At 49.8% G+C, this 22,509-nt stretch overlaps 14 protein-coding genes across 14 annotated transcripts; 5 read left to right on the top strand and 9 right to left on the bottom strand.

Moving 5' to 3' along the window:
* Nucleotides 1-678: 678 nt before the first annotated feature.
* On the bottom strand, nt 679-945 carry MDM35 (Mdm35p; the record flags this gene model as incomplete). The annotated part of the gene is made up of 1 exon (XM_002553034.1): nt 679-945. One exon carries the CDS (start codon nt 943-945, stop codon nt 679-681), a length of 267 nt encoding a protein of 88 aa, XP_002553080.1.
* A 187-nt stretch (nt 946-1,132) lies between these two features.
* ASK1 (Ask1p) lies at nt 1,133-1,888 on the bottom strand (the record flags this gene model as incomplete). The annotated part of the gene is made up of 1 exon (XM_002553035.1): nt 1,133-1,888. One exon carries the CDS (start codon nt 1,886-1,888, stop codon nt 1,133-1,135), a length of 756 nt encoding a protein of 251 aa, XP_002553081.1.
* A 942-nt stretch (nt 1,889-2,830) lies between these two features.
* SFK1 (Sfk1p) lies at nt 2,831-3,787 on the top strand (the record flags this gene model as incomplete). Its single annotated transcript, XM_002553036.1, has 1 exon — nt 2,831-3,787. The coding sequence occupies one exon, from the start codon at nt 2,831-2,833 to the stop codon at nt 3,785-3,787; it is 957 nt and encodes a 318-aa protein (XP_002553082.1).
* A 105-nt stretch (nt 3,788-3,892) lies between these two features.
* LPX2 (Lpx2p) lies at nt 3,893-6,685 on the bottom strand (the record flags this gene model as incomplete). Its single annotated transcript, XM_002553037.1, has 1 exon — nt 3,893-6,685. One exon carries the CDS (start codon nt 6,683-6,685, stop codon nt 3,893-3,895), a length of 2,793 nt encoding a protein of 930 aa, XP_002553083.1.
* A 667-nt stretch (nt 6,686-7,352) lies between these two features.
* On the top strand, nt 7,353-9,155 carry HOF1 (formin-binding protein HOF1; the record flags this gene model as incomplete). The annotated part of the gene is made up of 1 exon (XM_002553038.1): nt 7,353-9,155. The coding sequence occupies one exon, from the start codon at nt 7,353-7,355 to the stop codon at nt 9,153-9,155; it is 1,803 nt and encodes a 600-aa protein (XP_002553084.1).
* Nucleotides 9,156-9,211: 56 nt separating this feature from the next.
* On the bottom strand, nt 9,212-9,748 carry CSE4 (centromeric DNA-binding histone H3-like protein CSE4; the record flags this gene model as incomplete). Its single annotated transcript, XM_002553039.1, has 1 exon — nt 9,212-9,748. The coding sequence occupies one exon, from the start codon at nt 9,746-9,748 to the stop codon at nt 9,212-9,214; it is 537 nt and encodes a 178-aa protein (XP_002553085.1).
* Nucleotides 9,749-10,009: 261 nt separating this feature from the next.
* On the top strand, nt 10,010-11,308 carry ARP9 (Arp9p; the record flags this gene model as incomplete). Its single annotated transcript, XM_002553040.1, has 1 exon — nt 10,010-11,308. One exon carries the CDS (start codon nt 10,010-10,012, stop codon nt 11,306-11,308), a length of 1,299 nt encoding a protein of 432 aa, XP_002553086.1.
* A 92-nt stretch (nt 11,309-11,400) lies between these two features.
* Nucleotides 11,401-12,696, bottom strand: RCH1 (Rch1p; the record flags this gene model as incomplete). Its single annotated transcript, XM_002553041.1, has 1 exon — nt 11,401-12,696. The coding sequence occupies one exon, from the start codon at nt 12,694-12,696 to the stop codon at nt 11,401-11,403; it is 1,296 nt and encodes a 431-aa protein (XP_002553087.1).
* Nucleotides 12,697-13,151: 455 nt separating this feature from the next.
* IMP2 (endopeptidase catalytic subunit) lies at nt 13,152-13,682 on the top strand (the record flags this gene model as incomplete). The annotated part of the gene is made up of 1 exon (XM_002553042.1): nt 13,152-13,682. The coding sequence occupies one exon, from the start codon at nt 13,152-13,154 to the stop codon at nt 13,680-13,682; it is 531 nt and encodes a 176-aa protein (XP_002553088.1).
* Nucleotides 13,683-13,842: 160 nt separating this feature from the next.
* Nucleotides 13,843-15,561, bottom strand: MIH1 (putative tyrosine protein phosphatase MIH1; the record flags this gene model as incomplete). Its single annotated transcript, XM_002553043.1, has 1 exon — nt 13,843-15,561. The coding sequence occupies one exon, from the start codon at nt 15,559-15,561 to the stop codon at nt 13,843-13,845; it is 1,719 nt and encodes a 572-aa protein (XP_002553089.1).
* Nucleotides 15,562-16,015: 454 nt separating this feature from the next.
* On the bottom strand, nt 16,016-17,830 carry ELM1 (serine/threonine protein kinase ELM1; the record flags this gene model as incomplete). Its single annotated transcript, XM_002553044.1, has 1 exon — nt 16,016-17,830. The coding sequence occupies one exon, from the start codon at nt 17,828-17,830 to the stop codon at nt 16,016-16,018; it is 1,815 nt and encodes a 604-aa protein (XP_002553090.1).
* A 327-nt stretch (nt 17,831-18,157) lies between these two features.
* On the bottom strand, nt 18,158-20,191 carry KLTH0D08734g (C2H2-type zinc finger protein; the record flags this gene model as incomplete). The annotated part of the gene is made up of 1 exon (XM_002553045.1): nt 18,158-20,191. One exon carries the CDS (start codon nt 20,189-20,191, stop codon nt 18,158-18,160), a length of 2,034 nt encoding a protein of 677 aa, XP_002553091.1.
* An 816-nt stretch (nt 20,192-21,007) lies between these two features.
* KLTH0D08756g (uncharacterized protein) lies at nt 21,008-21,571 on the top strand (the record flags this gene model as incomplete). Its single annotated transcript, XM_002553046.1, has 1 exon — nt 21,008-21,571. The coding sequence occupies one exon, from the start codon at nt 21,008-21,010 to the stop codon at nt 21,569-21,571; it is 564 nt and encodes a 187-aa protein (XP_002553092.1).
* Nucleotides 21,572-21,701: 130 nt separating this feature from the next.
* CCS1 (copper chaperone CCS1) lies at nt 21,702-22,436 on the bottom strand (the record flags this gene model as incomplete). The annotated part of the gene is made up of 1 exon (XM_002553047.1): nt 21,702-22,436. The coding sequence occupies one exon, from the start codon at nt 22,434-22,436 to the stop codon at nt 21,702-21,704; it is 735 nt and encodes a 244-aa protein (XP_002553093.1).
* Nucleotides 22,437-22,509: the final 73 nt, after the last annotated feature.

Consider the following 22,509-nt stretch of genomic DNA (forward strand, 5'->3'; position numbering starts at 1 on the left):
GATTTGCGCTCGTACATAGAGATATAAACAACTCAAACCTTGGCGGGTGTTGAAGAAGTTGTAATTAAGCCAGCGTGCAGAAAGAAGGTGGGCTTGTCCGAGATTTCGTGTCTTTGAAGATGTCCAGGATAGTGTGAAGTGACGGGGCTGAGTACTTCTGATTTGTGAACTCAGGAAGGGCCCGCGAAGCAGTGAGCCGCATCTAACAGGTAACTATATCGACGAAACCTCAGGGGGCAGGCAAGATTTTTAAACAAGTGTACATGTTTGCGGCTCAAGAACCATATGTAGTTGGCTTGTCTTGAATAGCTTGGTGCAACAGCAGTGGTGGCGACGGAAGTGTTCGTTGAGGAGGATCACCAGCCAAATCCAAGTAAATATCTTAACTTAGAAGCAGGTGTTCAATGGTTGGGCACGGGCCGTGTCGCATCGGTGGCATGTCATCAAGAGCTTAAAGAAGCGCAGCGCAGGTCGCGAACCTGCCAAGAGATGCATCGTAGGACGCGACTCAAGGAGACCGAGCTCCTCCGCCTTGGTTGCCCTTCGAGAAACCGTTGGTTGCGTCGTGTATTCCTATCCTACATTGATACATCTGTGACGACGTGGACCCGCATCCACAGGCCGTGCTATATACAAGTTCAACGCATGTGGCCGGAACCAGCAAGCAGGGAGCCGTTGCTACTTACTGGCATCCGAGTCTGCGGATTCGCCGCCCTTTTCGAAGGGAGCTTCTTTGCGGGCTTCGTCCAGCGCAGGCTTGATGCCCTGTTTGACCAGCGCCGCTTCCACGCACGTAGTGTAGGCGTACCATTGCTTGCTGCACTCATTTTCCATGGAAAGGCCCTTTAGGAACTTTTCGCTGTACCATTGGTTGAAGCAGTTGTCATATTCCTGTTTCAGATCCGTGCACTCTGGTGCGAAACTCGCCGACATAGCGTTGCCCATTGACGCTCAAAACCAGCCAAGCGGAAGGGACGAGACCGAGACGAGATTTTTAGCTGCGCAGTGATCGAAAAATTAAGTGTGCCAGCTAACAAACATCCAGGAAAAAAAGAAGCTCGCCAGCAGGCGGCGCAGAGCACGTGACGGAAGTCACGTGACGGGGAGCCTGCCCTGCTTCGGACTTCGCGCTTCAAGAAGTCTCATCTCTGGTCGGGAAGTAGATCACGGTACCCGGCTGTACTCCTTGCTGCTTGGTGCTGTCGGCGTGGCTCGCCAGGTCCTTTCTCATGGGCGAGCTGTCAATGGTCGACGAGGCCCGGCGCTTTATCTGGGCGGGCGAAGGCGCTACGCTGCTGGAACTGGACCCGAACTGCTGCTGCAGCAGAAGCGAGAGCTTGCGCTTACGCCTTTGTCGCTGCAGGGTGCTGCCGTCGGGATCGTTGCGCGAGTGGGCGGTGGTGGAGCGATCCGTGGGGTCGCGGTCCGCGGCGTCGCCGAGCTCGTCGTCGCTGGAGTCTGGCAGCTGCAGAACCTTGCCCGTAGTGGTGGTGGTGACATTGAGGTCGGGTACGGGAAGGCCGGCGGCAGGCCGCTGGTGCGGGGCGGCGGTCGGCGGCGCCAGAATGCTCGACGACGCCGGGCTCAGCCGCGACTTTTCAGGAAACAGAGTCTGGAGCGACCCATTTTCCGCGGCTTCGGGCGCCTGCTGCTGCTGCTGCTGCTGCGGGCCCGTCACCGAGTCGATCTGTAGGTTGCCTGCGTGCTGGAACATCACCTTGAGCCAGTTGCTGCTGTCCATCGCCTTGTCGCACACCGCGCCATACTTTGTAACATGCGGTATGACGTCCTGGGTTATCTTGCTGAAGCAGTAGCTCAGGTTCGAGTCGATCTGCTGCAGGTGGAGCGTGATCTCCTGGTCCAGTCTCTCTAGCGACTCTTCTGCCATGGGTTCGCGGGGTCGGCGTGCGCGGAGAGCTGGGGGGGTGTGCTAAGCGCTGTTTACATGACTTTGAACGGGAGGGACAGATGGCGTACGCGTGAAAAGTGATCTGCAAAACGCGCGTGCGTAATGACATCAACAGATCATGTGATCACGGCCTCCCGCGCCCAAGTCCTCGCTACCACTACCATTCCAAGATCGGACTGCCCAGCGCGCACCACACCGCACGCCGCCCACCACGTGCGCGCCGCTGAAGACATTTACTCACAGCCCGTAGCAGCCCAGCACACTGCGCCACAAAAAGACACCGGCCGCCCCGCGGGCGTGGATCACCACACACGAAAAAGCTGCGCGGCTAAACGCCGGGCGGCACTGGATCACACACCACGGCAGAACCTACCACAGTCACGTGCTGTCGACACACGGATCACATGAAACGGATCACACTCCACGGCCTCTCCTCGCGCATCACGTGCCTCCACCCGGAGCCCCGTCTCTTCCTTTTTCCGAGCCGGGGTGTCTTTTTTCGGCCTGCTGACTGTGCACTATTACAAATACAGTTCGCCGCAGCACACGTCACAGCACGCCGAGAAGAGAAGGCGCCCGGAACGCGCGGCACAGGATCCGCGCAGCAAAGAGCTCGTGGTCGCGATAGTTGCGTGCCCAGTAGTTAGTGAGTGAGTGAGTGCTGGGCGTTTCGTACCGCGCGCTAATTCGGCTAGCAAACAGTTACGGACGTCAGCGCGGCGGATATAGCAAGTAGCAAGAAATGAAATGCAGGAAATGCAGGAAAAGTTGGAAAAGTCGGCGGTGCGTACTGTAGGGCTATTGGTCGCAGACGGTATCGATATATATAAAGCGTGGGACGAGACAGTACCGCAATCGGAAGCACGCTTACGCGAAAACAAGACCTGAAGCGAACAAAGGCGAACATCCGCGGTATTTGGAATGTCGCTGTTCAAGAAGCCAGGCAATTGGTTTTTCATCGTGCCATGGGTTGCTTTCATCCCGTGGTGGGGCATGCTGGTGGCGATGCTGGCGTGCTGGGCCGGGCAAGGCCACCCGATCTACTGGTTCATGCACACGTCGCAGTTCCCCGTGTACATCTCGGACATCGGGGCGACGAACCTGCGGCCGCTGTTCATCTCGTGCGCCGGGTGGCAGGGCCTGGGCTACTGCGTGTCGCTCGCGTGCGAGTACTTCCAGCGCAGCGGGCGGTGGCCGTTCCAGCGGCGCGCGCTGAGCCACGAGTCGGTCGCGGACCGCGGGTCGACCAGCGCGTCGCAGGACTCCATCAAGTCCAGCTACGGCGACATGCTGCGCTCGGCGCGCTTCCTGATGCCCCCCTACTACACGCGCCACGAGCGCAACTGCATCTTCGCCAGCTTCGTGCTGGGCGCCATGGGCGAGGTGTGCCTGCTGATGTGCTCGATTTTCTCGACCGCCCACTACCACCGCGTGCACATCACCATGGTCGGCCTTTTCTGCGCCTTCATGTTCCTGTCCGTGTGTTGCAACGTGGCTGAGTACTTCATGATGGGCCGGCACTACGCCCAGCTGCACCCGCTCGCCAGCCCGGAGGACAAGCTGCAGGAAACCTCCTGGAACCACTGGGTCGGGTACAAGTTCAACAAGTACACCATCAGCGCCATCGCGAAGGTCGTGTGGCTGGCCAGCGCGCTCGCGTGGGCCATCGCCTTCGGTGCTATCGACGACGGCTCCAAGAGCGCGTGCTTCGAGTGGCTCCTGGCCTTCTGGTTCGGTCTCTTGTTCATCATCATATCCGTCGACTTCTACCTTGGCGGGCGCTACAAGTACTCGAAGTACTTCCACCAGGTCACCTCCTTCCAGGGGTACTATAAGTACGATCGCCTGCTGCCCACCCCTCGTTACGACACTTTGTAAAATAATCGTTATTGTAATATACATATACAATTTGGCAGGCTTTAATTTAATACAAAACAAAACGTGGGAACTACCATAGTTTGTGGCTATCATAATATTACATCTTTAAAAAACTTCTTTGAAGAGGCTGCCCTTCTTGTCAGCGCCGATTCCGTTTTCACCGGCCTCGCTGGAGTCTGGCAACTCGTCCTCGTCGTCGGAGTTGTCGCCATTTTCGTAGACACTGGTCCTTGTATGGTTGCTATGACCAGATGTTGGGGCGGGACCGCCTTGCGCAATCTTGTGGATTTCGGACTTGTCAATGCCAGAGTTTGTAGGCTTCTGAAGAGTGCTCACGCTTTTGGTGGTTGCGTTGTCAACTGCCGGAGCGGTTTTATGCTCAGGCTCAGGAGCAGGAGCAGGACCGCCCTGCGCGATCTTTTGGATCTCAGTCTTGGCGGTGTCCTTGGCTGGCGAGACCTTAGCAGGTGTATCAGCCTCCGACGAAGCGGCAGCCTTCTTTGGCGCAGCTTTCTTTACCGTAGCAGGAGGGTGGACTGGAGTGGCAGCGGCCGCAGGCTTAGATTGGCTCTTGGTGTCACCCTTAATGATTCCCATGAACTTCTGCTTGAGCGATGGCGATCTTTTCACTCCGGATTTGGCGGAGGCTGGCTCGCCACCAGCAGCGGCTCCCTGTTGAGGTGTTTTGTGGGCCGGTTTGGCTTTGGGCTTGACCTCGGGTTTGAAGTCCTTTGGAAGAACAGCGTCAACCATACTTGGCTTCGCGGGGTAAGGGGAGGAAGCCTTGGCGGGCTCTATAGACTTCTCGGCAGTCGAGTTCAAGTGTTCACTCGACTTCTCAGCTGAGTCCTTGACGGGGAGCTCGTCAGAGTTAGTCTTCGCACCTCCCTCACCTAGGACACCCTCTTCGTGTTTGATAGATTTCGTGGAAGCGGTGTGCTCGTTAAAAGGCTCAAACTTGTCATCGGAAACATTGACACTCTTGTTGTTCTCCGCGATGAATTCCTCGGAAGTCATACCAATAAGAGCCTTGACCCTGTTTTCGTCAAGCTTGTCTTCGCCCTTCAACTCTGTGACATTTCTCATAGCCTCGAGCAGAGACAGCTTTTCCTTCTTCAACTCCAGCTCTGTGGAGTTCAGTTCACTTTGACGCTCGTTGATCATGGCGTCCACTTCAAGCTGTTTTAAGCGTGCCTCCTCAGAAGACTTCTGGGCTTTTTCCTTGGCAGCTTGCGCAATCACCGTGAACTTCTCGCTAACCTCCTGGTCAAACTCTTCTTTGTGCTTGGTGAGTTCCTCGCGTTTGCCCTCTTCTTCCTCGTGCTTGGCCGCAGAATCCGATATCTCGTTGTCCAACTCCTCGATTCTCACCTTGTGGCTTTCAATGGAGGCCCTCAGTTCCTCAATCTCTTTGTTGAGAGAGTCACGTTCGGCAGTCAATCTTTCGTGCTCCGCTTCCGCAGCCTTAACATCGTCCACGTAAGGCTTCAATTCTTGCTCTTGTTCAACGCGGGCTGCTTTCAAGTCTTCCTCTTGCTCCTTCTTCAGAGCAGCGACTTCAGCCTCAACACGTAGACGTTCCTTTTCCAAATCTTCCTCCATCTGCTTTTGAAGAGCTGCATAGGAATCCTTAGCATTCTGGAGAGCCTTCTCCATCTCTGCCACCTCAGAGTCCTTGGAGGCGCACAAGTCTTGGAACTTTCTCTCCGTACGGGCATGCAAACCTTCGGTCTCGCGCTTGTGTCTCATGCGAGTCTCTCTCGAATACATTTTGTCGTTAGAGAGCTTATTACGTTGTAACTCAATCCATGCCGCGTTCTGCTCTTTGAAGTCAATCTTCCTCTGCTTGATGTCCTCGTCAATAGCTCTTTGCTGCAACGCTCTGCTGTCAACCTCATCCAAAACGGGCGTAATGAGGCCCTGGGCAATGTTTTGGACATCAGCCTGTGTCAACCACAAGCCACCGCCCATATTGATTTTGCCATGGTGCTCAGACCGCTTTGTGGAGTTCTTTTGCGCCAAGGCGACGGCCAATTTGTTGAACTCCTCGTTTTTGTACAAGCTGCCAGGTGCAGCTTTGTCAATTTGGTCAAGCTTCACCTGGGCATTGGCCCGGGCCAATGACAACACCTGGGGGGAGGTCAGCATTCCAAAGTAGGCTTGCTTTTTCTTTTCGCGCTCCAGGAGCTCTTTCTCAGTGGCCTCGTTGGGGTCGAAATCACGAACTGCAAATGCTGCTTTTGAAGCATACTTCTTAGGGTCCGCCTCAACTTCAGCTTCGGCCTCATAGTCTCCTTTGGTCTTGAGCTTGTCCATAATCTCTGGAGTTAGGGACATGCTACGTTCTGCGGCCTTTCCGGACTCCTTCGATGGCACATAAACAATCTTTTCTGGCTTCATGCGGATTCCAATGCGCTTCTCAGCAGCTGCCTCAGCGCCCACAAGAATTTTTGACATGTTCATGTTCGACTTCTTTGGAGCGACGGGCTGCTCCACAGGCTTGGATGATAGCGCCTTGACGGCTGCATTAGTCGACTTGGAGCTTGTCGTAACCACGGTAGCATTGGAAGTCACACTGGAGGAGCGCGAGCGCGACGAAACGGCAGTTGCAGCTCTCGAGGCGTTCGAGTCAAGGACGCGCTTGTATGCCTCGATCGTCGTTCTGTTGTTATTGGCGAGGTTGGCGGCTACGTCAGATGCCATTTTAGAGTCCTTAAGGCCAGAACCTGTTTGCCTGGCGGGTGATTGGAATACCCCGTATTTTTGCTGGGCTCTGTAGAGTGCCTCTTGCGAAAGAGGCTTTCCATCCTTGCGATAAACCGCGGATGATCTCACAGAACCAGCTGAAGTTGTGGAGCTCGCATCGTTGACATCAGCTGCTGCGGATATCAAGGACATTGTCGATTAAAGAGCAGTCAAAACACCGGTTCTGGTGTAATTAATTAAAGGGACAGTGAAGAAAAATAAACCCTTGATTCACTTTTCCACAATGGTTGGATGCTGAAACTGGATTTCAAAATTAATTCAGCTTATACTCAAATCCCAGCGGTTCCTTTCTATGGTGGGGTTTTTGACGCGTTTAAGGTAGTGGGAAGGGCAGATGTTCAAATTACTCCCCTGATATAGAATATTAACTATTTCCGTAGAAGCAAAGAACGTATTATGCGACGAAAGCAAACGTCAACTTCCTATTAAGGAAAAGCCCGGGATTGGCGGACTTACTGGATTTTGAAAATCAGGGTCTCAGACATCCAGTTTTGGAGGACCTTCCCAATGTAGGGTATTACCTTATATAGCAGGTAACCAAGTATGGAAACCTGCCGTATTTGGAGAGTTACCCCAAATAGAAGGCTGAATCGAAACGGTATATTCTCCAGAAACAGAATTTAATGAACTTTAGCTGTTCTCTACCTTTCTGGGTAATTGGTAAACATATCGCAGAGCGCTCTATCCACCTTCAACGCTGAGAACTTGGTAAGGGCAAACTCCTGCAAGGATGGGTCCTTCAAATACCAAAGACAGAAAAAATAGTGTGTACATCGACAAGTCTTGAGTTTGGGCAGACATGTCACATTCTTACAACTATCAATTGAGTTTCTGGGATGAGCAGGATACAGGCACTCGAATTCTCCTGGAACACGTTAGTCAAGGGCTTGAATCCTGCGAGGGTCTGATAGACTTTTTTGAAGAGAGAAGCAAGCTCGAAAAGGACTACGCGCGGCGGCTGAGCGCTATCACCGCCAAATTCAATAGCAACATACAGTCACAGCCAGACTACGGGAAACTTGGACTCAGTGTTAAAAGCTTACATTCAAGCCAAGAACGGCTCAGCCAGTCCCATTCGAAACAGGCTGTAGCTATATACAGAGATGGGTTTTCGGAGCTCAAGTTATTTGTACAGGACCTCCAAGCAAGATACAAGACGATCAGTCTTAAAACCAGAAACTTGTGCAACGACAAGATCACCAAGAAGCAGCTCTGCGATGTCTTGCAGGGAAAGCTTGAAAAGGCCTCCACCGAGTTGCGAGACTGTCAGCTTAATCAGGACAACTATCTTGGCAAGCGCGATTCGTCCCAGAATGACCGCCACATACAAAAATGGAGAAGCATTGTGGATGAACTGCAGATGAAATTAGATGTTTTGAAGCAAGAGTATAAAAATTCTACCAAGCACTGGTTACATGAGTGGTCGCGGTTGAGTCTCGAACTACAGGAACTGGAGCGCTCCCGCATCCAATTCATAAAAGTCAAATTGCAGGAGTTTTCAAAACAATGCTCGGATGCAGCAGTGGAAGAGCAAATAAGCATGGACAATTTAACACAGCAGCTAACCAAATTCACTGCCGACCAAGACATTTCAAGTTTCGCATATAACCATGGCACGGGACGAATAAGAGGCAATTTTGTTCATGCGGCAAGCGCCGATAGCCCGCGCACAAGCTCCACATCGAGTAAACACGTCCAAAATGTTCGTCAACTCTCTTCGCAACTTCAAAGAAGTAGGTTATCCGGTTATTATGAGGAGCAAGCAGCTGACGTACCGCATCCAGAAGTTGAGAAGCAAAAGCCAGAGCCTACCAAGCTTGATCGCCTTGAGCCGCCTGAAACGGCCGCAGAAGTTTACACTTCATCCGAATCATCGAACGAGTCATCAAATCCAACAGAATTTACTTCAAATGTTAGACATAGAGCCAGTGTCGAGTCTATGTCGACATCTATATCATCTCTTGCCCATAGTATCGGTGACTCTCAGCGATTTGCCAAATCTTGGAATTCCCAAAACCGCAGAAAGTCAAAAACTAGATCACAGCTCCTTGAATCATCTCAATCATCAAACTTGAATGAAGGCTCAAGAACCAGCAGTATGGAGACAACCAGGTTCCATGCTAGCTCGGGGCCAAGAACAACCCAACGCAGGAAGTCAATGGTAGCTAGCGATTCAAGTTCTAACCCATTCAAAGAAGCGCTTGAAGCCATGAAGAGGGGTAGCAGCGGATACGATGATGTTGAAGACGAAAGACCAAGTAATTCAACATCTTCGCAGAAAAAGCATCTAATACCATTTCAACATTCCAGGAGCTCAACAAACGAGACCTGCACTAAGAGAGTAATGGACAAAGACCACTATGTGGAACTTCCACTCTTTTCAAGTAAGGGTGAGGAGGTCTTGCGATACGCTAAGGCTCTGTATACCTTCATGGAACCCAACGAGCAGCAGATAGTGAATTTCCATGTAGGCGACTATCTGCTACTCACAGAACAGCTTGACCAAGACTGGTTCATTGGTGAGGTTCTCGATTCTCAAAATGTTGACCCTGAGTACCGCTATGGTATCATTCCGCGTAACTACATCGAAATTTTGCCTTAGGCGCTTACAAGCTCCCATTTCCCATTTGTAACATTAAAAAACTCCAAGTCTATAAGCTAAATAAACTGGCCTCGAATTCTCCTGGCCAATTGCATGTCTTTCCTCATAATAGTGATTCTCTTTGCATGTAACGCTAATAGGTTTGTGTGTTCCAAGAGACCAACTAAGTATGCTTCACTTGCTTCCTGTAGTGCCATTATAGCCATTGACTGCCATCTCAACTGCTGTTCCTCGGTGGTGAACTGGTCTGTGACCTCTTTGACCAAGCGTGCAAAGGGCATCTTTGAGATTAAAAGGTCTGTGCTTCGCTGATACTTGCGTATTTCTTGTAACGCTGTATCGCTCGGACGGTACCTTTTTGTGCTCGCTTTGCGCCGGCGAATTTGTGTTACAGCAGGTGCAGATATATCAATTTGAGAAGGTTCTTCTGATGGAACATATCTTCTGCGGTCTTCTCCTCGCCGCTGCAACAGCTCCCTGTGCTGCCGGTTTTTCTGTAAAAGCGATATTGCCCTTTCGTTGATGTCTCTAGAGAGTCGATTCGTATTGCTCAACGATCTGCCACCTGTTTGGCTTGCTATGCTGGCGTTCATTGGGGTTTGTATTTATCTTTTGGCGTTAAACAGCTATAAGTGGTGTTTATTGTCGAATTGAAATTTGAAATTAGAAGAATACTACTTTGACCTACTAACAAACCCCAGAGAAAGAAAAAAGATGGCACCCTTCAGACAGGACAGCTATTTCGTATGTTACTGTGCATCCCATAATATTGTCCCAAGGCCTTGTTCGACAATGCTAACCAAGTGAACCAGCTGATATATCCTCGATCTCAAAATGCTTTAGTGCAGTTTGGTATGAGAGAGGAAACATTTTATCCTCCTCAGCTAGAAATACCAACTGTTGTGTACAAGACGCCGGAAGGACTTTACACTTCCAAATCCGATAGCGGTAATGTTAAGGTCAATCCGCTTGTGGATGGCCAAATAGTCGACCTTGATGGTTTCCTGTTTTTCGTGAAGTTGATATACAAATCGTACTTGGCTCAGCGATCAAGAAATGGGGCCAGCCCCGAGGTCTTCGATATGGAATTGTCTAACATTCCTATGTTGATGCTCAGTCACTCCTCATGGACACATCATCAGCTGGAAACAATCGCCCAGTTCGTCTTTGAACAGTTGCAAATAAACAATTTTATGTTTTTGCCGTCCGCCCTGGCTTCCTCATACGCACTAGGGTCCTTACAAAACTGCGTGGTCATTGACATCCATACAAACGGTACTGATGTTATACCCATATTAGACTACATTCAACTCGGTCACCTGGCTGTTAAAGTTGAACATGGCGGGAGTCAGATTGACCAAGAGCTAGCAAAGTTACTACCTCAATGGACTCCAGAGCAAATTGAGGATTTGAAAAAGTCCTCGATATTTGAGGTTTTAAGCGAGGACGCCAAAAAAAGTTCATCACTTAACTTTAAACACGGTGAGGATGAAGGTGCTCTCGATGTTGCAGCTCTGGTAACAAGTGATCGTGATACCAGGGAAATACTGGAAGAGCGCGAAAAAAACAAGGATAAACATAACGTCGAGAACAGTGAGCAGGAGAACAATGTATTCGTTGATCGACACGGCAAACAAATTATCGTGGGTAAGCAGAGGTTCAAAGGTTGCGAGAGCTTGGTTGCTGAGATATCTAAGACAGTTGGCCGGGTTCTTTCCCAAATCGACGACTTTCACAAACTCAGGGCAATGTGGGAGAACATATTGGTCGTAGGGGGAACCACATCCATCAGCGGGTTCAAAGAAGCGCTTCTACAAAAACTTGTTGAAGACCACCTTATTGGAGAACCAGCTCATGAAAAAGACATAAGAGAACGCGAACATTCAGCACAAAACTCAGTCAAGAAGAAAGCTAAAATCGCCAATTCATTTCTGAACTCGGTGGACTACGTCCAAATACCAACTGCGATAAGTTTGGCTAAGTATCCAGAGTACTTTCCTGAGTGGAAGAAGCATGGTTACGCTGAAGTCCCATTTCTGGGAGCACAGATTGTAGCGAAACAGGCTTTTGGTCATACAAACGAAAGCTTCTACGTCACAAGAGAAAAATACGAAAAGAAAGGTCCGTCAATTGTTTGGGACGTGGCCTTTTGAAAGTATTACTTCACCGCGTTCAAAATACTGAGTGTTTACGGAAACTTGGATTTGATTATAGTTTTCAGCCTATTAATTAGTTGTATTTTATTTCATTTCATTGCGGAAGATGATGCCAGGGTTTCTCTGTCGATGTTACAAGACTTTTTTGCACTTGAAGTGGCTCCGCTTTCTATGTCATTCGAGGCTTGGGCTGTTTCTATAACAGCGTTGTTTTCGTCGGCTGCCCATTTTTTGAAGAAAGACACCAGAAAATTGGCAGTAATAACTTGCTCACTTTGGTAAAGCACAAGCGGAACAAGCAGTTTACCTAAGTGGGGCGAGTCGCTACCATATTGGGATGTTACTAAGGAAACTCCAAGTGCAGCGGTTTTCGCTGCCCCGCAGAACATCACTGCAATGGCATTTTTCTTGGTGCAGTAGAACGGCGAAAGGATTTTGTAGAAAGTCTTATACGCCTTTGAAGAGTCCTGAGTAGGCTCTGTAGGGAAAAGTAACGGCAGAAACCAGGGTCTGGCCCACAGATAACATATGCCCGTAAAAAACAGGTAGATGGCAATGTTAAAAAAGACCACAAATATGATGCATGCGTGAGAAACGCTCTCGAACGCACGCTGATGAAATGCGGTGGAAAATGAGCTCCACATGATTAAAAGTAGGCAGAAACTTCCAACCTTGCCTAACTTGAAAGTGGAGAGACACCAACTAACTTGCTCCGGGAAAATATTCTGTAACACCTGCCCCACAAACAGTGGCACAAACACCGAAAGCCCGATCTGTTTCATAACATCTGCGTACAAATGCGAAACACTTGAACCACTAGCAGGATTACCAAATGCAAAAAGCGAGGAAGAAGTGAACATTTGAACAAGCGCGGGTGTCACGAAAGCGCCTAGCACGTTGCCTATGAAGACCTCGCATAAGCACAAGAGGTCGTTTCCACCAGCTTTTTTCGTCATCACCACGTTGGATGCAACTGTCGTTGGGCAAGTTGCTGTGACAATCAGCCCCATCAAAACCCAGTCGTCGATAGCAGGATCATTTGCTTTTTTGATCCCAGAACACAGCCCGAACATTATAGAGCTCGTCACGAGAAAGCTGATTGTGAGCACAGATAGGTGGGCACGCCAGTTTCCCAAGTTATAGCATAGCTTTTGTGTTTTCATGCTTAACCCACTTTGTAGGAAGATTGCAGCAACCGCTCCATACCCTATAGTGTATTCTGCCCGAATCGTACCGCCATGACGAGCAAAGTTTGGGAAGAAGTGAGCCAGTACAATGAACACCGCCAAAGTTATGAAAAACCACTGAGATATTAGAAATTGCGTAACTCTATTGGTGTACAATATCTTAAAGAGAGCTAACCTTGTTTTTAACGCCTCCCGCATGCTGCAGTTGAAACACACACAAGATTATTCAGTCCATTAGAGCCTAGTAGACTAGACAGAGACCACTATGGCCATTTATTCTTTTCTAAGATGACCTGAATTACGAGTCTCATTTGAGATGTTCGGCTTTCTTCCGAGCTCGGCCCGAAAGTAATTAATTTTCTGCCATCTGAAGCTTACCCCCATATTCGTGTAGAGGGACTGGTACGAATATGAACATCGCGTACATTATGATTACATAATTTAGTGTCAAGAGTTTGATACTTTGAAAATACACGTGATGCGCATGTTAATATCACTATGTACGTGGAGATGAGGTTGATACCTTCATTTCAATTAACCAGTTTTGATTTCGAGTGTTAGTATATGTTGATGTCATTGCAAACGACGGACCAAGCCCATCATAGAGCGCTGTAAGCTTAAATACTCAAGATCACAGGTGAAGGAAACGCGAGATGAGCTTCATCAAATCATCTGGACGGTTTGCGAACAGCTTATTGATAGGAATTACCTGGATACCTGTAGCCTTAGCTTTCAATGAGAACGTCTGCTATATAGCTAAAATTCAAGGCTCCTCGATGATGCCAACACTAAACCCAAGCAAGACCGAACCCACAGATTGGGTTTTGCTTTGGAAATGGGGCATGAAAAATGTCAATAATATCAAACATAATGACGTGGTGCTCATAAAAGCACCTTCGAACCCTCGAAAAGTGTTTTGCAAGAGAGTGAAAGGGAAAGAGTTCGATTCAGTCCAAACTAGATACCCGTACCCGAGGGAGATTGCACACATCCCGCGAAGTCACATATGGGTAGAAGGTGACAATGCATTTCACTCGATAGACTCTAATAACTTTGGGCCGGTATCAACTGGCCTTGTTCTCGGAAAGGCTATAGCGGTGATATGGCCACCGTCGCGGTGGAATACGGATCTCAACACCAGCTTGGGGCGCGAAGATATCAGAGTCAACGGGTTCGGCTTCTGAATCATTTAATTTTACTTTGGACGCATCAAGAAACAAAGAGCCATACATCTTGTAGCGCCCCGGTGTTTGCAGGCACTTAATTTCAATCCGAGAACCCTCCGTCACGATATATGGGCCATTTTTTGTATTTAATAGCGAACTATAAGATTATGCTAAGATTTTATTTGGTTGTAGCGTTCGCAAGTTGTTTGCTTGGGTATCTGCTATCCACCTCTTCTTCTTGAAAGATGGAACTCAAAAGGGATGCTTTAGGGCTGTTTAATGCAAGAACGGGGTCTGTGCCACCGCAATATGTGTGAGGATGCTCGTTCTCCTCGAAGCTAATATTATCAAAGTCTGAGCTTTCCAAGTCATCCTGGAGCTCGTCCAGTAAAAGTGCTCGGCTACTCGCAGCGCTGCTACTGACGCTCGAGGGGCTACCACTACCACTGTTCATGCTAAACTGTGACAATGTTAGCTTCGGTGGAGCTTCGTACCTGAACGAGAGGTTGCTTTTAGTAGTGTAATGCGACAGGCCGGGTCGATCGTGCTTTTTGTAATCAGAGAAGCACGACTGGTTTCTGGATGCAAATTCCGACCTGAAGGGCGTTGATGCTCTAGATGTAACGTTGCCTTTATTTAGCGAATGCAAAGAATTAGATTTCGTTGCGACGCGCTTGGAATTTCTCCGAAACTTTTCCATTTCAGACTCGCATTTATCAATATGATCTTGAGAACCCATTTCGATATACCGGCGTGGAAAACAACGATGGCTGTACTTTTCGAAGAAAGATTTGTATCCTCCTTCAACAATAAGGATGTCTGGATAATGCAACTTTGGGTAGTTGTCATAGTTCAACATGCGGTCACAGTTGCGCAAGTGTGAAGCCATGATAGGTCCCCGATATGAGCTGAACTCGCAGTGAAAAATCACTAGTGATGGAAGGTGGCTTTTGCAATAGTTTTTCCTATTGTGGATGAAAACTGATTCCAAAGATGTTTGGGAGCTTATATTGATAGCGTCACCAATGTGACCGCCCTGATACTCGTACTCAAAGCGGCAGTCAACTATGTGAACTGTGTCATATTGCTTCTTCACATCGCCGTCCATTATATTGACCAGCGTCTCAACACTTATTCGGGGTAAGTTATCATCAGTTTTGTTGTCGAAATAGTGAGGTATACCGCTTCGCTCGAGTTTTGACTCGTACGCAGGACACTCGATATCACATTCAGCTTCGGGTTCTTCAAGCGACCTCATTTTGGGAACCTCTAACCCTTTCGAAACTTCCTTCTGGGAGGCATACATAGAGTGGATTCTTCTTAATTGTCCTTTAGCGACCTGGCTTGTTGCATGCTCTTTCTTGACACCGCTTGGCTGTCGCTTTAACGGTCTGGAGCGCAAGTTAAAGCCATCGCTATTCTTGATTGCTGCAAGGGACGCGCTATTAGCCCTTTCATTGCCTATGCGAGCTAAGAATGGTGCAGGGGCTCTTTGTGGCTTAAGACGCATGCTGTGCTCGAAAACATCTTCAGAAGGAGAGTCCAGTATTGGGAAGAAAGGCTGTCTCACCACGGGCGAGTTACACGACTCGCCCTCTCCTTCTCCTTTTTCTTCATCATCCTCTTCGCATGATGTACTTGAATTCTCTGAGCTAATGTGTAGCACTTGGGCCCCAAACACGCTGTCCGCAGCAAAAGTAGTTTTCTCTGTTTCGTTTTGTTGCAAATTCGATTGTGGGTGGTTTAGCCCAGGGGCATCTCCCCCTCTAGCTGCTCTGCTTTTACCACTCTTCCGACGATTTATTCCAACCAAGAGATTTATGTTCTTCAGAAAATTTCCTCCTTCCTGCAAAGTAGTTCGCTTAGCCTTCCTAACAAAGATCTTGGGATCGCTCATTTCTCAAACTGGCCAGTATTTGACAGGCCCTGCGCAGTTCGGAGTTCTCGATTGTAAGCCACTCTTGAGATTCTTGACACAACTTTTGTATTTGGATCTGGCAAGCAGTTCTCTGGTCTTTATTATTGAAATGAGGCACCTTCGTAACTTCCCGAATCCAGGTCACGATCAGACCTTTACTGTGCTTTGAAGACTAGTGGGATGCTCAGAGATTTTTTTTTATACAAAGCCTTAAAGGTAAATAAATACACAAGCGAATACAGAAGCGCATTCGAGGATCGTTAAATCCGTGACCTCTCACGTTTCATATAAAACTCGGCCCGTTAAATCAAGGACGCAAAAGCGCGGAAAACCTCTTCCGATAGATGATTACTTATTATTGTATGCTCTAGTTGTTGATATTTGATACTTCACAAGTTTCGCAGAATTGTAGACGCATTGACTCAGTTAAGGCTTAGCTTTCTGCAAAATTCAGGTATCTCTTGATGTCCTCAATTGAGTTCGATGCTTTTGTTGAGCCTACCGGTGCACAATCTTTGGGCACCTTTGATGGGGACTGAAGGTACTTCGTGAAGTCTAGAGTACCCTTCGATGCTAGCCGGCTTGCTTGCTGAGAGACTTGAGCCTGAGGCTTTATGACTGGCATGGGGGATAAGCTAGGAGCTTTCTCTGGTGTGTTTTCAGCTCTAATGAGATTCTTGAGCGGAGTGTCTATCTTGATAGGTGACGGGCTCGTGTCATGTGTGGTGTGCTTTGGGGTGACCGGCAGAGGGCTAGGTTGTTGCGGAGAGAGCTCTAAAGGAGTTGCCCTCGAGGAAAGCTCTGAAGCGGTTACTGAGGGACTGCCGTTGTCAGTTGGGGGCCGGCAATCCATGAAGCCCGGTACCTGTACTGGTTCGTCTGAAAGGGACGCCGCGGAAGAAATATTCGATTCGATATCACTAAATTCAACATCACTGGTTTCAACATTGCTAGGTACAGCTATAGCAGCTTTCCCAGCACTGGCTTCTGGTACCTTGGCGCCCTTTTTCTTCTTCATACTGATTTTCCTCAGTCTAGATACGAGCTTCTTCATACCGCTCTCCTTCTTCGGGTTTCGCAGAAGGGAGTCAAGCTGCTTGATACTAAGTCTATGAGTGGGATCTTTTCTTAGAAGCTTCGAAACAACAAGGTCGTGCAGCCAATCCCCTGAAAGTGGTAGCTCGTTGTTGGCAATTTTTTGGAAAGTATCGAACTCGTTCTCTCCCCAGAATGGAAGGCGGTTTTCAAGGAGGCAGAAAATGGTGACGCCTAGCGACCATAGATCAATTTTGAAGCCATCCAAAGACGAGTCGTTCTCCTCGAAGTTGCAAAGCTCAGGCGCTATGAAAGCCGGGGTTCCAACAATCTTCTTTACTTCCTCCGAGTATGCTTTTTGCATAGCAGGCTCTTCCAGTAAAAGCTTCTTGGGGGAAAGCAGACTACTTCCGAAGTCAGATAGCACAATGTTGCCGGTGCTACCATCAATAAGGATATTGGAGGGCTTTATATCACGATGGATACAGCCCTGGTCCCACAGGTACAGTAGGCCTGCTGTCAAGCTACGAAGCACGTATTCTGAAAATTCTGTGACACTAGTTTTATGCCTCAATGTTAAGTCCCATTGCTCCAAAGTCTCCGGCTTAGACGACCTTTTCCACTTCAACTCTCCCAGGCTTGCGAAGGGTAAAACAATCCATATATCTTTGCTGTCACGAGAGTCGAGACATTCTATAACCCCGAGGATGTTTTTATGGTTGAAGCCGCTGGCTACGAAGATCTCCCAGCGGATCTTGTTAACATTCATCTCAAGAATTGCCTCATCGCTACTTAGCGATCTCCTGCCCTGCGACTGCTGGCGTCGGATTTGACGTAGAACTTGATTCATAGAATACTGCTGAGATTTTCTGGGCCTCTTGGGGACGCATTTGATAGCGACATAACCCCCATCAGCAGTGTTTGCCATGTAAACATCACCGAATTGCCCTTTCCCGATACGTCTTACTAGAGTGTACTCTCCGACTTTGCGCTTAGAGTCAGAGTGCACGGTGTTCTTGACAACCGGCCGTAGCCTCTTATCCAACAGTGCTCTCTCTTGCTCAATTATCTGATGGTAAGAGACCGCATACTTATCAGTGAAGCCTGACTGCGCAAGAACTTGATCCCCGCCTTCGGCATACCCCTTAGAGTCAATGAGAGTCGGCAACTGTGTGTTGGAGGATTTGCTGACCTCCACTTCGAACTCATTCATGGTCAAGGGGAACACTGCCAGGCCTGGGAGCTTGTTTTTATTTCGAGAAATGATATAATCAACTGTTAAAACATGGTCAAAAAAACATAAATGCAGATCCGAGGAACAGTGTGCATTCTCGGCCTACACGGTGAATTAATTACATAGGGTTCATGGGAGCTTAAAGGAAAACGATTAAAAAGGAGAACAAAAGGTACTTTTCAGTTTCTATCAACGACTCCAGCACAGGAAACAGGAACCCAAACTAAAGGTCGAACTGTAATACGCAAAATGTACTGAGAAAAATGATGTACAGGAAAAAAGGGTTTCACGATGGCCGCTTGTAAACTAAAAGTCACCATGTTTCTTATGAGTCTTTAGGTGCTGAGACAAGTTGTCACTTCGGCTAAATTTCTTGTCGCAATAAGAACAGTGGAAGGGTCTTTCAGTAGAGTGGACAGATCGTATGTGTCTTTTCAGATGCTCGCTTCTCCGAAATGCCTTTGTACACTCCTGGCATTTGAAAGGCTTTTCGTCTTCCTCGATTGGGGAAGACGACTTGCTATTTCGAGAGGGTTTGGAGAATGAGGTTGCCTTGCGCTGTTTTGCGTTGGAGTTCGAGTTGTACGAGGATGGTGAAGTGGAAGCGGTAAGAGACAGCTGCAGCGGATTGAGCGTGTTGGAACCTGCGGAGCCGGAAGATAAGTTTGTCATGTCAATCGCATTGTTGTCCGCAGCTTGATTAGAGTCGTTAACCAGCAGGTTTGGGGGTATAAATTTGGAGTTACTTGGCTCTGCTTCGGACTCTAGCTGCTGCAAGATGTCGTTAGAATTGAAGTTGTATCCGGCGGCTCCGTCAGCATGGCTGTTTCCAAGTGCTTTTAGTGGCTGCGCTAACTCGTCCTCTTCGTCCTCTTCATCGTCGGACATAATTGCGTTTTCCCATGATAGGTTGGTGAGCCGAGGTCTTGGGGTGGCCATGTCGTCATAGAGTTTTGATATTAGGTCATGATTATTACCATCCACCAGGGACGTCGAAGCGCGCTGTTTTTGAACGCGGTGTTGTGGCTCCGAAAGAGAAGACTTGCGGGATATGGTCAAAGCGTTGAAGGAACCGGTCCTGAATTTTGTAGCTTTTTGATGTGAATAGCTGAGATTGTAGTCGCTGAGCAGTTGCGTTAGCTCGTTTTCGATCTTGAATGGTGACGTAGAAGTGCCAGAAGGTTTCAGGGATTCCGAACGTACTCCAACACTAGGAGGGCGGGCGGCCCCGAGAGACGAAGGCAAAACACCAGCGAAGGAGCGGTGGGGCTTGTGGGTGGGCCGAAAACCAGAGGACGCGGGAAGCCTGGAGTCGCCCGCAAGTCTCTCGGCGGGGCGCTCGGAACCAGACTTGGACCCGGAGCTAGGCAGATTCCAAAAGTCAGTTGCATACGAGATGGAACCGCGCGCCGGAAGATCGGGAGCAAAGGCCCGGGAAGCAGGTTCGCTGGGCCTTCTCGAAAACGTGAACTCGTCTAGGACAGAGTGTGACTCATCCTGGTCTGCAAAGGCCTCGAGGACGTTGGAATCGTCCAGCTGAAGCCCCGAGTCGACGTAGGAATTTGAGTTGCTCAGCAGATTAGGGTCGATGCACGGCTGCTCCGGCTGCAAGTGCTGCGGCGTGTGCAAGTGCTGGAGCTCCTCCGGCGGCGAGAGTGCGGCGAGGGCTTCGTCGAAAAGTATAGTCGCGCTATCGCGTGCAGAGGCACTGGATCTCGAACGCGAGCCCGAGCTCGGCCGTTCGTGCTCAGCGGTGTGTACCTGGGTCGGCAGAGAAGTCCGCGGGCCGGCGTGCGGGCCAGGCCGCGAGCTCGAGATTTGTTCTGTGGGAAGGCCGGTAAGTGCATGGCCTGGCTCGCTGATGAGCTCGACCGCGGGCTCGTTCATCTGCTCGCCTGTGAGAAAGCCGCGGCTGTCTAAGTGCGGTGGCGTCGCTGCTGCGACTAGTGTGCCCTGGTCGTCGAGCAGAGCCAGCAGCTCGCCCACGGCCGTCGGGCTCGGTTGTTTGTGCAGCGGTCTGGCGGGCTCCGCCGAGGGCGTGCCGCGCTCGCGCGCCGCAAACCCGTTGCGGATGTCCAGCGAGTTGCTGGAGTATGTGTGTAGCTCCTCCTGTGAGGCGTACTGCTGCTGCTGGTGAGCGGTCATAGGGGCGTGTTGCAGGCCGGCGGTCTGGGCGCGGTCCAAGTGCAGATGCTGTTGGGTAAAGGGCGTTGTGCGCGTGTGCAAAGGTGCTCGGCCTGGGTTCGCAGTATTAGGCGTGTGTGAAAGTCCAGAAGACGAGTGTTTTATCAGCGCTGTGTGGCACGTTACTCGTGCCGACGCTGGTTCCAACGGGCTCATGCTGGTCTTATAAATACATGCTCATTGAATACAGCTTAAACTTTTCACGTGTCGAGTGATGTGGCGTTATCAAACCTAACGAGTATTTACATTGGACAAGCCCGCTAGTAGCACGTGACCGGATTGTGAAACTCGTATCAGCCGCGGTGCACGGATTGAGTGCACTGCCACGGGAGGTCCTGGCGGCAGTGTCCAGCAATCAGGCAGTGCTGAGGCTTCAGGAATTAGTGGTACATTAGCAGAAGTTGAGGGTCTGGTAGTCTGCCTGAAGGCGCATTTTGGGTTGCTGGAAAATGTGGTGTTCTCAATTTCCCAATGTCTTTTGAAAGTCATGTAATGTTAATTGCTGGCTTATAGAAAAGAAGACTTCTGAACAGTAATTTAAGTCCTTAGTAGAGGGAAATCAGATTACTGATGCCGCGTGATGCCTTCGTTAGCTGCTCCTGCCGGCGCATTAGATGTCCGAGGTGGAGGCGATCACCAAAACTCCGGATCACTTTGTACTTTAAAGGCGCCGGAGTTGGACGCTTATCATAATTTGACCGTGGATGGCACCTGAGGGTCTGTGCACATCCAAACTGAGCCCAAATCTCGATAGACGCAGCACGTAACCGGAATAAGACTACAGGCCGGCGGCTGGGCACTGTGCGCCCAGTAAAGAGCTCACCTCCGAGCACGTGACGCACGGAACGCGGATGTCACTCGGCACGCCGGGTTCGACAAAAGCTTTCAGGACAGCTCTCAAGAGTATTGTTGTCGTTCCGCCTCTGGCCTGATCACCAGCAGTCACAAACCGCTTAGCACACACTCAGCACAATGCAAGGCGGGGTCAGGCGTAAGAATGATCTTCTACCCAGATACAGAGGCCAGGCGCACTCGAAAAAGCAGTCGTTTTTGACCACGCCCATGAAGAAAGTTGCCGTATACGTCATGCTGCTCATCATGATGTACTTGGCCATCAAGACAGTGTTCGTGGACCCACAAAACGCGGAAACCAAGCTGGAGATCGAGAGTGCAGTAGGCCGCGCGGGCGCCGGCGGAGATGCGCTCGAGGCTCAGATGGATGCGGCAGACCTGCAGACCAACCCAAAGGTTTCCAAGGAGCGCTTCAACAACGAGGTAGTCATGCAGCAAGAGACCAAGAACCTGGAAAACGAGAAGGACTTCCAGAAGCAGAAGGTACCCACCAAGAATACTAAGCAGGAGGTTGGCAACGACGTCAAGGCGGTCAAGCCGCAGTTTGAAAACAAAGAGCAGCCGCCAGTAGATGAACAGGCCCGTCGGATCAACGAAAAGGCGCCGTACAAGAAAACCGACAAGAAGTCGGACAAGGCTGTTGCTGAAGGGGGGGCTGCCGCAGCTGCGGCCAACGCATTATGATCGTTCCTTTTGCCGCTTCCACCTGTAATTAGATGTATTCAGTTTTTCGCCGTTCATACACTAAAATTATAAACAATAGTTGAGAAATTCAAGACGTGAGTACGAAGCCGGGGCCGGGGAAGCGCTGCGCTCAGTGCTGGATGTTGTGCTCCAGAGCGTCCTTACGCTCCTGCCAAACTGACTTGCCGCTGCATGCGCAGACCTGTTTGTCGTTTTCCCACACACCTGCGCTGCGCGCAAGCACGCCGCAGATCTCGTAGCCATGCCCAGCCCGGTGCTGTGGATCGCTTGTGACCATGAAGCTGCGTCCCACAAGCTCCCACACCCTTAGTGGCGCGCTCAAAAATGCCTGTCCGCTGTAGAGATTTTTGCCCAGGTCACTAGGAGAGCTGCAGTCGATAGGCTCGTCAAATTTGTACACCGGCCCTCCCGTAGACTGAGCGCCCTTGGAAATGTCTCCACACTCCCTTACCGATGCATAATATTTTCCGGGTTGAGGCAGTCCATTGAGCGTGATGTCAACCCACGTTTTCGTATCGCTCACACCCACAATCCGCGCCAATCCTCTCACAGGGGTATCGCTATCAGCCACGGGCTCGAATGTTTCGAGAATCGAAACTGCCGCGCTGTTAGGCTTCCCTGTGCCCCTTATGATGGCATCGCGCCCACACTTCTGTAGCGTCGAGATGATGACAGAAGGAGCCGCTGTGCCCTTTACTGCCAAAAGCTTTTTAGGGACGTGGAAGTCCAATGAGAGGTTTGGGATGCCTGCCAGACATGATTTGATGTCTTCCACGCATCCATTGCAGTGCATGTCCACCGCATATGTGGCTTCAAAAGAGTCTTCAGAAGTCGGAGATGTCATACCTCTTATCGATGTGTGTGTAAGTAGTCTCCCCTGAAAGCTCAAATAGGTTTGGACGCTCGTTACGTACTTC

The sequence above is a fragment of the Lachancea thermotolerans genome, assembly GCF_000142805.1.
Source record: "Lachancea thermotolerans CBS 6340 chromosome D complete sequence".
Classification (NCBI taxonomy): Eukaryota; Fungi; Ascomycota; class Saccharomycetes; order Saccharomycetales; family Saccharomycetaceae; genus Lachancea; species Lachancea thermotolerans.